This window comes from Athene cunicularia, assembly GCF_003259725.1.
Source record: "Athene cunicularia isolate RWA chromosome 7 unlocalized genomic scaffold, athCun1 chr7_part1, whole genome shotgun sequence".
Lineage (NCBI taxonomy): Eukaryota > Metazoa > Chordata > Aves > Strigiformes > Strigidae > Athene > Athene cunicularia.
Window position 1 is genome coordinate 17,654,747 of NW_020799107.1, and position 14,000 is coordinate 17,668,746.

General features: G+C 34.0%; 1 protein-coding gene across 1 annotated transcript in view; it reads left to right on the plus strand.

The window, feature by feature from the left end:
- Positions 1-13,580, plus strand: part of TTC21B (tetratricopeptide repeat domain 21B) — a 43,317-nt gene extending 29,737 nt beyond the window's left edge. The window contains exons 23-31 of the mRNA XM_026852451.1: positions 1,593-1,703; positions 2,846-2,927; positions 3,658-3,808; positions 4,301-4,462; positions 4,861-5,056; positions 6,798-7,022; positions 9,465-9,585; positions 11,872-11,939; positions 12,901-13,580. Of these exons, the coding sequence (XP_026708252.1) occupies positions 1,593-1,703; positions 2,846-2,927; positions 3,658-3,808; positions 4,301-4,462; positions 4,861-5,056; positions 6,798-7,022; positions 9,465-9,585; positions 11,872-11,939; positions 12,901-12,978 (1,194 nt within the window). The 3' untranslated portion in view covers positions 12,979-13,580. The remainder of the gene's footprint in view (positions 1-1,592; positions 1,704-2,845; positions 2,928-3,657; positions 3,809-4,300; positions 4,463-4,860; positions 5,057-6,797; positions 7,023-9,464; positions 9,586-11,871; positions 11,940-12,900) is intronic.
- Positions 13,581-14,000: the final 420 nt, after the last annotated feature.

A 14,000-nucleotide genomic window follows, 5' to 3' on the forward strand; every position in this document is an offset into this window, starting at 1 on the left:
GTGTCAAAGCCTTAATGTTTTATTTTTCTTGCACACCAGTACTGAAATGGCATTTCCCTTCAATTCTTGCTAAAATCATACCATTAAGAGATTGCCATTGCTAAAAGATACTGTGCACTGATATTTGTACTGAATATTTCTGTTAGATGCACTTACTGGAGATTTTTGCTTTAATCCTACTTCACGAGCAATACAGAATACAATGTCTTAGAAAAATCTAAGACTGAGTTTCTGTTTAAAAAATTGTTTCCTGCTTAGAGTACTGAAAGCAAAATACTTTTGGTTACCCACAACTAGTATAAATGAGTCATCTCACCCTATTTCTATAGTTTCAGTAGATTTGAACTTGTGTTCTTGCCTTCATTTTTAAAAAAACATTGCTAGTACAAGGTTAGAATTGAATTATTTTAGATTACAAAATATGTATTTGACCTGTTAAACACCCACCTGTTTCTGAAATGTCTTCACAGAGTTTACTTTCCTTAAAATTATATATGGAAGTGTTGGAAATTCCTTTGAAGCTATCTGTACCTTGTTTCATCAGAACAAAATCTCCTGTATTCTAGCCAAAGTAACCTAGATTTGAAATGTTGCATTAAACAAATTATTTGGCTAACTGTGAAGAGCTTGCAGTCTATGTCATAAAGGCTTTGGGTTGTGTTGTTTCATATGACATGGTTAAATCTGGTAGGTAATACCCTACCTCATTTCTCTGACCAGATAAGAGACAATGCAGTTTCCAAATACAAACTTGAAGTGGATCATGGACTGCATCAAGCACATCATTTCATAAGAAGACAATGGCTTGAAGAAAGCTATAATAATTAAAATTCTTACATGCATGTCATCTCCATATCATTTCAGTTATTACCCACCTGCCTTTCTGTTTCAGAATTATACAGCAGGAGTGACACTGCTTACTGTTTGTCTACTGCTCATTTTACTTGGATTGGTTTAACTCCTGTTTTCTTCAGTGGGAATTTGATTAATCTGTGGTACTGTTGTGTTTATAAACTTTTCTGTGGCATTTTACTCAGAATAGTCTGTAATGGGACTTCAGCCTTAAGAATACATGCTTACATACATTTCAGTTTGTTAATATTTATTCTGCAATTCCTTCTCAGAAATGGATACACACACACACTTAATGTGGTAGGTTTGGAAATGCAAATAAGAAAACTCTTTCTGCTGGAATTTGCTTATACTCCAAAACTAACTGGTGAATGTTAATGAGGTATTTGGTTCTGTCAGTTAGTTTAAAACTACTTACATTTCCATTTTTTTCCAAGAAAATTACTCTTACCAAAATACTGTAGTCTTCAGAGTGATGCTATCAGAGTGGCTGTGTTTTCAATGTACCTTCAGAATATCCCTCTGAAGAAGAAAATTTTTATCTGTTTTAAAGATGAAGGAATGGAAATGAATTAAATTACTTGACCAAGAGCCCACAGGAAACAACAACAGAGAAAGGTCTCTCTTTAGAAGAGAAATAAATTTCCCCTGAGGCTCTGAAATCTCAGGTTCATACTCATAGAACTGAACCAGCTTTCTTCATCTTTGAGTTACATATCGTTAAATATTTTAAAATACAGGCAATGTTGGAACTTGCACGTTTGTATCTTGCACAAGATGATACTGATGCCTGTCAACATCAGTGTTCCTTACTACTGAAGAATGACCAAGATAATGAAGCAGCAACGATGGTATGTGCTATTATACCAATCCTGTATCAGGATTTTTTTGAAGTTTGCGTGTCTGCAATGTGATGGATGCTTAAAATACTTCTTTTACAAAAGCTTACAGCTTCCAATTAAAAAAAAAAAAAAAAAAGTGAAAAATCCATTAAAAAAAAATGTTTTTCTATTTATGCTGGATAATAATTCAACATAAAGTTTCTAGCAGTCATAGCCTTTGTTCTATCTCAGTGCAAAAATGTGTCTTTAGAAGTACTAGTAGAGTAAAAAGTAGCAGTTGTCAGATTGACTGAAGCATGGCATAATGCATGTTCTATTAAAAATTGACTAATGGTCAGGGAAGACATTATTTTTCTAGCACAGTAATATTAAAGCAAGTATATAAAAAAACTTCCAGAAGAAAAGAACTGTGTACTTAAGGTGGTTTTACATCCTTATACAATCATAGTTAATCATATTCCTACTTAACCATTTTTAATCACAGCTGCAGATTCATTGTACAGGATTTGCAAACTTCCTGGCTTAAAAAAACAGATCAATAGGGTGAGCAACTTTTGCTTTAACACATTAGGAGCAAAATTATTTTAAGATGGGAATAATTTATTTTCTCACAGCAGTCTAACATCTGGAATTTATCCTAGCATGGTGCAAGAACAGGGGTAATAGCACTCTCAATGTCTGTTATTAAATCTACCCTTTATTAGCTACTTCTCAGTGGAGATAATCTGAAATGAAATAATTTTGTTTACTTCCACTGCTGAGGTGGGCTATCATCTTTCTTTTCCCCTAACTTAACACTAACTTTGCTTTTCTGTGTGCTTAATCTGCATTTATGTGAAATAAGGAGTAAAACTATACAAGTAAAACCAAACATACTTGAAAGGTGTATCAAAGTGTTTAATTGTCTTTTATTTCCTACCTTAAGTGAAAAATTTATATGAGTCTGTATCTGCTTGTTATTATCCTGTGTCTGTATATAGTGTTTATTTTCCAGAGAGTAGTGAAAAACCCAACTCAGTTTACTTCCTGTTCAATTCCTGCAGCATTTTAAAGCTATAGTTTAAGCTCCTCACTTTACAGAACGAGAGTTCATTATAAACCACAATAGATAATGTTTTGTTTTGTTCTCTCTAAATTGGTCAATATTGTAGATGATGGCTGATCTCATGTTCAGGAAACAAGATTATGAACAAGCTGTCTTTCATTTCCAGCAGCTCCTAGAACGCAAGCCAGGTGAATATTTAGCAGTGATATTTTTAATTCTTTCTGATACATAGTTCTAATGAGACAGAGCAATAAGTATCTAAAAACCACTTTATATTATTAAAAAGAAATGTGCTATTTATTATGTAATGGATACTAAAAGTCCCTTGCTGTATATAAAAACATAAAACTATTGTAGGGGAAGATGAGAAAATTATTTCTCATAGATACAGTAATATACTTTGCTGCAGTGTAATATGCATTGTTTACCTCAAAACTAATATAGCTAGGGTGTTATTTACTTGAAACTGTAAAGCACTTTTGGTTTTAAGATATCAAGTGCATGAACACAGAACTAACATTTTATTTCAAGATTAATAAAGGAAACTTGTCTCAGACAGGAATAAGTTTCTTTTAGCAGTTAGCAAATTATAACCAGAGAGGCGGCTACTAAAATCTATTAAAATAGTTCTGTAATGAATGTAGAGCTTTCTAGTGGATGTCGAAAGAAGTCATGGAATACAGCAAATGTTTTTGTTTGAGTGCTTGTGAAACTGAAGTACAGCCATACTTACGTTTGTACAAGTATTGCAAGTATCACTTGATAAGTTCATTCTTGTAATATTGTGTAATATGCCTTATGTATTACGCTGTATATCATTTTTGTATGTGAAAAAAAACAAGGCAGGCTTTCTATTTCTTAAGCTATTCATATAGCAAATAACTAGAATTACAATATCCTAATTATTTGTATATCTAGATAACTATGCAACCCTCTCGCGATTAATTGATTTATTAAGAAGAGCTGGGAAACTAGAAGAAGTCCCAAGATTTCTTTCAATGGCTGAAAAACATTCTTCCAGAACAAAGCTTGAACCAGGATTTCACTACTGCAAAGGACTGTATCTTTGGTACTTGCAATTATAATTAACTTTTATTTGAGTACACAGTGCATATTTAAATTGACTTTTTTGTCATCCATTATCATTCAAAGGTGCTATGTATAGTGTGATAACTGCATGATAGAGCACTACTTTCCTGACTACTTAAGGTGCTAGGGTTTTAGGAAAGGTCTCCTTTGCTCTTCTGAAATACTTTTAAATGAGCTTCTCTTTAAAATGTAGCTATTTTATCTGTCTCACATACGTATTTCTTACTTGTTAAAAGGATATTCTTGCTGGTTCAATAATATAATATTGCTTACTTTTAAATTTTACAAACTGCTTTTATCTGCAAACCCAAGTTTGTTGCAGTAGTATGCATGCTGTTCAAACCCTGCAGTATCAGTATGTGCAAGTGTGTCATCTGTCTTCAAATACTTGGGCTTCTTCTTGGGATTTGGGTGGGATTTAGAGCAGCGAATTTTACTTGCCCAGCTTTAAATATTTTAATTATCTGTCTAGGTATACAGGTGAACCAAATGATGCACTCCGGCATTTTAATAAAGCTCGAAAGGATAGTGACTGGGGACAGAATGCAGTCTACAACATGATTGAAATTTGTTTGAACCCGGATAATGAAACTGTGGGTGGTGAAGTCTTTGAAAATCTGGATGCTGACACAGGGTAAGTGAATGAAATAAATATTTCTTGGGTTCTGTCATCCCTTTCCTCTGCCTTAATAATTTATCTTAATTTAAATTGCTAGAACTTTGAGTTTATCTAATGATTTGAACATTCTACTTGCTATATTATGAGACACCATCCTAGACTGTAGTAAGTCAGTCTCAAGCAGAAAATATAGAAGATTTTTATCTGGAACCATGGTCACTTGCAGTGTTAAAAACAGCTTGTTAGGTTGGAACTGCTGCTGTTATAGAAAAGAATCAGCGTAGAATGCCTTCATATCAGAGCTGTGTTGTACAAAATGGCATGCCTTTAGCACAAAATTGGCACTAACTCATAATTAGTTTGGTGTATATTAAAAAATTAAGCTTTTACAAACACTTTCTTTCTGATAACAGTAATTCAACAGAGAAGCAGGAGTCTGTGCAGTTGGCTGTGAGAACAGCAGAAAATCTTCTGAAGGAACTCAAGCCTCAGACCATTCAGGGTCACATTCAACTGCGAATCATGGAAAATTATTGTCTCATGGCAACCAAACAAAAATCAAGTGTTGAACGAGCACTGAACACTTTCACTGAAATAGTAGTGGCTGAGGTTAGTAATCTCTCATTTCCTGTCTTCTCTTTCACACTTACTACTTTTTTTTTTTAACTAATCTTGCAGTTTACTATCAGAAATAGTGGCACGTGTTAGTGCTATTCATTTTGAGGATTTTTTTTCCTATTAAAGAATGTTTTGTATAAAATTTGAAAAAAAAATCATGCTGAAACATCTTTCAGAAGTTTTCAATTGGATTGCAACCTTATAACTCCACAAATACTAATATTGCCAGTTACTGAAATGTGAATAAGTTATTTGGTTTGAGCTGCTGGGTTTGCTTTATAATTCCCAATGTTGCCAGCAGCATGTCTGATGATAGAAGTCTGTACAGTACCTTAATTCTATAAACAAAAACAATTAAATATAAGCTGCCTTCATGTACTTCATGGCTCTTTGACAGAATTTAGATTTCAGGGTAATATTATCAATCTGATTAAAATTAATCCTTAAGATGGAAATACTCATTATTTTGTAGCTACTTGTAGTCATTAGCTTTAGGATTAATAACGGATACTCTTGTTACCAACACCTTTCAACAGATTTTATTTAAGCACATGTAGACACATTTAGTCAATCAGAATGCCAAGAAATACTTGTCACTACTACCCATTAACTGTGTGCTAAACTGCTCCTTGGCTGAGCTGAGTATACTGGTGCTTATCTTGTAAGGCTGTTCTGAGAATCATGAACAAGTTGTCCCTCTGCCTCCAGTACTGGCTCCCCAGTCCTGCTCAGAATTGATCTGAGGTCCTTTGAGTATTGAATGTTTTTCACATGGTGACACCATTCCAGCAGGAAGAATGCTCCAGTCTATTTAGTCTTCTCTCCAGTTCATATAAAATATACAGTTTTAATCTCTTCAAACTTCAGAGGTTTTTGATCCATGATAGGTGTGACTTCTGAGGGAAAGGGGGGATGAGCTGATCATTGTGTGGAAGAACGGCTTTTGGTGGGGTCATTTATTTTTTTTTAACCCACTATGGCAAGCCTATTCACAGAACAACACTACAAAGAGGTGTAGAATCAAAATACCAATAGTGAGCCAAGAACACTGAGACGCAGAAAAAAGCTTTTATGTTAGCAGTTGATAGAACTGCTCTCTGGATTTAGAAAGCAATTTTGGGATGCGAGTCCCATTCTCATCTATACTCTGTCCTAATAAAGACAGAATATTAAATATCACACTTGCTCCTGCACTTCTTACTGCTTCCTTGAGGGTCTTGCATAGAATCGTGGCTTTTAAGAACCTTGTTTATTATATGTAGCTTTTGGATACAGTTTAGACTTACATTTTTAGCAGCTGTAGACATAGTAATAGAAACTGGTGTCCCTGTTCTTGATATTTGACAGGCACTTCTAAAAATAGAATATACCACTTGTATTGCAACTTCAAGTGAGTTCAGTTTCTGTCTGAAGTGTATTTGTGTATCAAAAGGCTAGATCTTGCTGGTATCAGAATGTTTCTTGTTGAGATAGAATGCCTGTGGATGCTTTCATCATTTCCTGAGCCTGAAGAAGATTGTTTTGAGCCCAAACTCTTGATTATTTAACGTGGTGTTTATTATGAATTGTCTTACAGCAATAACCGTAGCACTAGGTGGAAAACATGTTTTTAAATTGGTTGTTCTATCTTTATTTCTTGAGATTTAGCTTTTAGTTTAGTAAAAGTTTTATTTTAAAAAACATTACAGCAAAATAAAAAAGCACAAAGAAGTCTCTATGCTTTTTACTGCAGAAGGATCATATACCAGCACTTTTGGGAATGGCCACAGCCTACATGATCTTGAAACAGACTCCACGAGCCAGAAATCAGTTAAAACGGATTTCAAAAATGAGCTGGAATCCCATTGATGCAGAGGAGTTTGAAAAGAGTTGGCTTCTGCTTGCAGATATATATATTCAGTCTGCAAAATATGATATGGCGGGTGAATTATTAAAACGATGTCTTCGTCATAACAGGGTAAGTGAATTCATGTTAAAAAAGTAACCTATTTTATTTCATCTGAATGTCTAGTTTTTCTCTGAAACTTGATTTTGAAATGTATTTCTTTTTCCAATTGCCTGCTATTTGACTTATTAAGGAGAAGTAGACCGAAACAAGCCAGAAAACCAGCAGCTTTACACTGGAGGGTAGTAAACAAACCTGTGAGTGAAGCTTAGTCATTTTTATTCATATTCTAAGTTATGCAGGTTTTAGCTGTGGTGGCACTAGAAGCTTAAAGTGCTTATGGAATGTCAGAGATGCATTTTACTGAGTCTCACAAACCTGATGAAGAAAGATGTAGCCTTATAAATTTGGGAGACTTGTTCCATTTATTAAGAGATATTATCCTCATATCTTAAAACATGGTTTTAAACATTTATGTTCATAAGCTTGCTATTATACAGGATTTTTAAATTATTATTTTTTTAATGCTAGTATTAATCCTCTGCTATGAAGATAATGTCTGGTAGATTGTCTGGGGACAAGCTCTAATGTTTTTAACTCAGAGTTTCTGAGCAGGCAAACTGCCCAGTAGTCTACTTGGACTATAGGAGCAAGCACAGATCTTAGCTTTTGTGCTTATTTTTTCACTTTGTCCCATCTTGCTGTCACACTTTTCCATCTATACACTTCACTTTCCTTCACATGAGGCACATGGAACAGGCTAGTCTTCCATTGATACTATGCTGCAGGTTCGGGATACTGTTTATAGTGCACAGACTTGGTTTAGGAAAGGACCTGTTGCTGTATATTTCTTTTTCTGAATTCATCAGTATAGAAGGTAAGGTTCATTATTCAGTTTTATTTCTGCAGCCTCCTTGAGAGGTAGACTTTTTTTTGAAGATGTACTCTTTTTATTTCTAAATATAAAATTAAGAGGCAGCTCCAGCAGTTCTTGATATAATGATATCACGTACTTCTGCAGAGATGCCTCTTAAAATAGGATGTACTCAATTTCATTTTCACAGAAAATGAGTTTGAATATAGTTAAAAAAAATTTCTACCTTAAGGTCAGTTATATGCTTGTTCAGATGGCCAAGGGAAGTTGCAAAATCCTTACCACTGGAGGACAAACATGAGTCATCTCCCAAAATAAGGCATATCTTGAAATAGATGGTCTGTTGAGCAGGTATATACTACAAATGACACTTTGTTGCAGAAATTCCCAAACAGCTCTAAAAACATAGCCTAGTGAGTAATTTGTTTTCTGCTAAAAAGTTTTAGTCCCGAATTAGATAAACAAGCTGTGCTTGATTGGAAGGAAGATGACAAATTAGAAGTCTGCAACTCTGGTTCCTTAACAAAGCAGCATGGTAAAGATACAGACTTTTCTCCAACTAACATGCAAAATGGCTAAGCAGGAATTGTATTATACAGGTAGATGCTGAATACTTTAGATCTTAAAATTTATCTTGTTAATTCACAAGACAATATTTGGTGTGGTATTCTCCAATTTGGAAGATTTGATTAGATTGAGAAAACACGTTATTGTGATGAATTATTTTTTAGGATTGTTTTTAGCAGTCAGAATTGACTGATGTAGAGAGATACATACATATATGTCACCATTTCTTTGCTCTGTCTCTGTAAAAAAGGTGTATATTTTCATAAAAGCTTCATTTTTTTCTTGAAAATATTTGATCTATTGGCAGCAGGATAATATAAGCTGTTCACAGTAAGGGCATATGGTAGTTAGGGTTTTGCTTATTTTTGTATATTTTTTTCCAGCTTTATGTACTAAATGTAAGATTTCTGTATGTATTACTGTATCTTTCATACTAACTTTTATTAAGGTGTTAAATTGATTTATATATATATCTAACATAAACAAGGCTAGTGTTCTCATCTAGCGCTTAATAGTTTTTGGAACCTGTTTTTCAGATGCTTGTAACTTGCCACATGGAGTTACAAAATGAAGTATTTAATGGTTGGTGTTCTCTTCAGGATATTTGTGTCTGGTTTTAGCTTTAAGTGGAAAATTATAATGCAAAACAATTTCCAAAAATAAGGCTATGAAAATACTTTTTTAAGAAAAAGTGAAACAAACAATAATTGTGGAAGATATAACAGTTTGTGGGTGGACTTGAAATGTGGCTGCCATAGGGTTATTATTAACTGAGAGAGTTATCTACAGGGTTCCTGGAGGTTCTAAATATTTTTGAAGGAGTAGTTGCAGTGTCCCCTATGAAAAATTCGGTACTTGACTTCGAGTAGTTTATGGAATTCTGCACAGCGAATTCCTATAACTGGTTTGTATTTCAGATGTTTTAAATGAAGATCTTGTCATCAAAGTTAGTACAGGTATCACTTATGCTCTCCAGTTGCACAGATTTGAAGTATTTAAGCAATTAAGCTGTCAGTATTATTATATATAAGCTTACCTAAATAAAATTCTGACTGAATATGTATATTTTGCAGTCATGCTGCAAGGCTTACGAATACATGGGATACATAATGGAAAAGGAACAAGCATATAAGGATGCAGCAATGAATTATGAGATGGCCTGGAAATACGGAAACCAAACAAATCCAACAATAGGCATGTATATATAACCTATGATTTCAGGCACTACAGTAGGAATGAAACAGCTACCCTTTACTGGAAAGACATTTTTAATTTTCTATAGAGTATCACTGGTTTTCCTTTACGTAGGAACTGCAGATGTTTAAAGGTGTACTTAACAGTCACTTGGAAAGCCCCTGTGGCTAGAGGTAGCAGCTTTATGATAGTTCAGAAGTTTCTGCTTACTGTTTTAGTACAAGATTTGGTCTGAAACTGATTTAGTTTGCTCTTTGTTAACACCTTTCTCTTTAAGTAGAGCATTAATTTTCAGTCATGTATTTATAGCAATGCAGTATATACTGTCTGTAGTAGAGAACCTTTTATAATACCCAATATATATCTGATGGTGGCAGATCATTGATTTAATTATTTCATTTTGATAATGAGACAAATTATCTATTTATATAGATAAGGCTTTATATACATGAGTAAGGATTTAAAAAATAAATTCTTTAAATGTCTTTTAATATGTCTGACTTAAAAAAGATGGTTAACTGAAAACCTGGGATACTATTCAAGTTCCAGTCTGGATGGTTATTTCCAGTATACACTAAACTGTTACATTTTTAGACTATTTTAATGTAGGAAACCCTTTATGAAATGGATGATTAGGATAAAAGGCCAGTTCTTACTCTACACCTAGAGAATTTGTGTAAGCCACCAGCCAGGTCCCAAGACTGGTGGCTTACACAAATGCTGTTCCAGGTTTTGGACTATGCTTATGGCCCCTGAAAAAAAAAGTCTTTAATCTGTGGTCTTTTTTTGTGCCCTAGGATTTCTTAGCGTTAGGGTAAGATAGCCTTTGGCATCAACTGGAAAACCAGTGGTTTTTTCAACAACGGCTGTTACACATAGGAACTGCCATATATTTTGTTTCTTTAACTCCTGGATGCTGCAGTGGTTTGGTTCATGATTTTTATCTAACATGGTCTGTAGATTAAAGTATTGTTTTATTAATGGAACTAAGTGTTTTGTGCTTTAGCTCCTGCTTTTGTAACACAGTTAAGGATCTAAAAATGCATGTGTGGATGGATTGCCAAAATTAGATGTTACCCTATGTACTGTGAGTGAAAAAATTAGGAGGGTCAAAGCAGAAAGAAGACTCAGCTGTCAAAACAGAAATAAAAATGAATGTTAGAGGTCTGATTTAGGTTATATGGGAAAATCTCTAGATCTAAGTATGAGACTGGATGCAGTAATTTCACCAGTTGTTCCTGCTCCTACAGACTGACCCATGAATATGTCTTGGCTAAGATGTTACAGTTGTTGATCAAATAAAATGCATTAGAGAGGACTTTTAATAGTAAAAAGGTGTGATTTCTCGAGTTTGTAGAGAACATAAGTCAAGACTTCTGCTATGTTGAAACCCTCTAGAGGGTAGGAATTGAACAGATTACAATATCATTTGGTGTCTAGACAGGAGAATGCATTAGTGAAGTTAAACGGTGGAACAGTCTTGCATACAAAAGTGAGAGTATGATATTGTCGGTCCTGTGTGCACATTGTTTTCTAGTTTTGCATACAGCATTATGAGAATTGTCATGCATTAAAACTAAAAACCTTAAAGCAGCACAAACTGGATCTAGCAAGTAAAACCGTTTAAACTGTTACCAGATCCCTCGTACTCATTTGCTTGTCACGATAAATTCATAAATGAAAGATCTAAAATTTCAGATTTTGGAAATTACAGACTCACCTCTTTTTTTCCTTGAATCCTGATCTCTGTCCAAGCTGATATACTTGAGCTATACTTTTTATGTTAAAAGTATCAGCCTGACATGTTGCTATGTGACTTAGCTGTTCCATGTGACTTTTTATCAGTGGTCTGCTGACAGTGGAATAGAATAGCATTTTAATTCCCTAGTTTGTTATTGTTATCCTGATTTTTTTTTTAATTCTTTTTTCTTTTAATAATGGAATTGCCTTTACAGAGCGACAGTGTATTGTAGGTCACAGTGAGAAACTCGGTGGGATATCACAGTAATTGAAAGAGGACAACCATTATGTATTCTCTGTAGTAACACATACTCTCCAGAATAATGTCTCCTTTTGATTCAGACATAGCTATCAGTATATAAAGGACTGCTTGAAGTGACTTTCAGTAAAAATTTTGATCTCTACAGGCTTAGATAAGAGAATACAAGAAAACAAACATACTAACTTTAGAAACATATGGTGACCAAAATGAATTTGAATGTGGTTATTTTCATTATTCAATACAGAAACTGAAATTGTCACCTTTTTCCCCCCCTTTACTTACAGGATACAAGCTGGCTTTCAATTACCTGAAAGGAAAGAGATATGTTGATGCAATTGATGTTTGTCATAAGGTAGAATTTGTATATAATGCTTAATACTCTGTACTGTAGCAACATTCTTTTGCATAATGATCCTTTTCTTTGCGGAGTTTAAATTTCTAAAATATATGACTTTGTGCAGAAAGACACCCTATTTAATAAGTTTCATTAGATTAAATTAAATATCTTAATCTGCTTTGTCCTGAACTCCCTGGACACCAGGTAAATAAGAGATAAAGTGGCTGGCTATCATATGTGAAAGCATATTCAAATGGCACCACCCTCTTTTGGCCTTGTGGTTGCAACTTGGTAAATCCATACAGAAGTATAGCTGAAGAAGTTAATCGAGTATTAGTATCAGAGGACACTGTTAGAAAGTAACTTCCAGTATTATCTTTGCATGGTCCAAACATAAATAGAGCAGATGCAGAATGAGAGGAAGGGCTATGATTACAGAATCAGAGTCGACATTATAAATTAATAATTAGTAGTATTAATAATGAAATAAATTATATTTGCTATTTTCAGGGGACATAAAGATAACTAGAAAGGACAAAATTAATGGAGAGATGAAATAGCGGAGAGAATTGAAGGGCAAGAAGATGAAGTGGATAGAATATAATAAGAAAGACCCTGAGAGAGTAAAAACATAAGAGCAGTTTATCATTCCAGAGAAGTATACTTAAAACCTTGGAAATGTCTCCAGAGGTCACTGCTCTGAATGCACACATGTCAAGCCACCCAAAGGATTTAGCTCTTGATCCCTGTGTCTTTCACACCAAGGTGACAGGGCAGTGCGAAAGGGAAGCAAGATGTCTTTGATAAAGCTGTTGTTGACCACCATACATGTTATTCTCTAGCCACAGTTAAATATTTATGCATTCTTAAACCAAACATGTCATGTTGTTAGTTTAGTCTTAGAATGTGTAAACTCAGTGATGAGTATTCTTTCCTTTTAGACACAGAAATTCTGGGTTGTTTTGTCTTTTGACAGGTCCTTGAAGCACATCCAAACTATCCAAAGATCAGAAGGGAAATACTTGACAAGGCCCGTGCATCACTAAGAACATGAAATTTTTTTTGCATGGCTCATGAACTTCTTTGTTTAATTGGACTCTGAAAACTATGAATTAAATACTTCAGTGACAGAGACCATATCAGCACGGAAGTATTGTGAATATGATTAACTTAATTATGCTAGAGGTCTGGATTATCTTCAGGAAAAACCTTCAGCCCTGAAAGAAATTGTATTTATTCTCATTAAGGAGATAATACTCTTACATGTGTGCTATATAAAGTGTCATCCAGCATCAAAAAAAGTGTCATTAGCATTATAAAAATATTGTAAAGCCTGTAACTTAGGTGGGGTTTTTTTTTGTCTGTTTGAAATAGCACTCAAATCAATAACCTATCCTACCTTGTGCAGGTACTTTGTTAAGATGCTGGATTTCAGTTCGTGTAAACCATTTATTCATAATTACAGTGGAATCTTTATTACTGTAAATGTATTTTAAAGTATGATTTTTCATTTTTTCATATATTGTGAGCATGCTTTGTTTTTTAATCTTGAAAAACTATATACATTGTTCTCAATGAAACTTATATTTTTAATTAAAATCTACTATTTAAAATTAAGAACTTGTGTAAATATTCAGTAAAGACTTTTCTAGATCATGCAAGTCTTACACAGAATTTATCTTCTGCTCATGCTGTATGTTATACACCTGACATTTCCATGAAGAGAAATGTTTGACATTTTTAAATTGGAATGTTTAGTCTTTCAACATTGTATGTGTAGACAGTGCAGTCATATGTGCAGAAGTTAGCACTCATTTTTTTTAATCTGTATAAAACACCATTTTGAAGAAATTGTTTTGATTACATGGGATTATGATCTTGTCTCACATACAGAATATACCTGTGGATCTTTAAGGAAGCAGTAGCATGTCATAAATGAGAGGAAGGAGAAGGATCAGGTTTTTTTCAGCGATGCAGAACTTTTGAAAAAACAAATGCCTAACAAAAACCACTGTTACACTGCTGTATTTGATTTTCAAACAGCACTTGATGTTGTATATATTTGACTAGAAAACT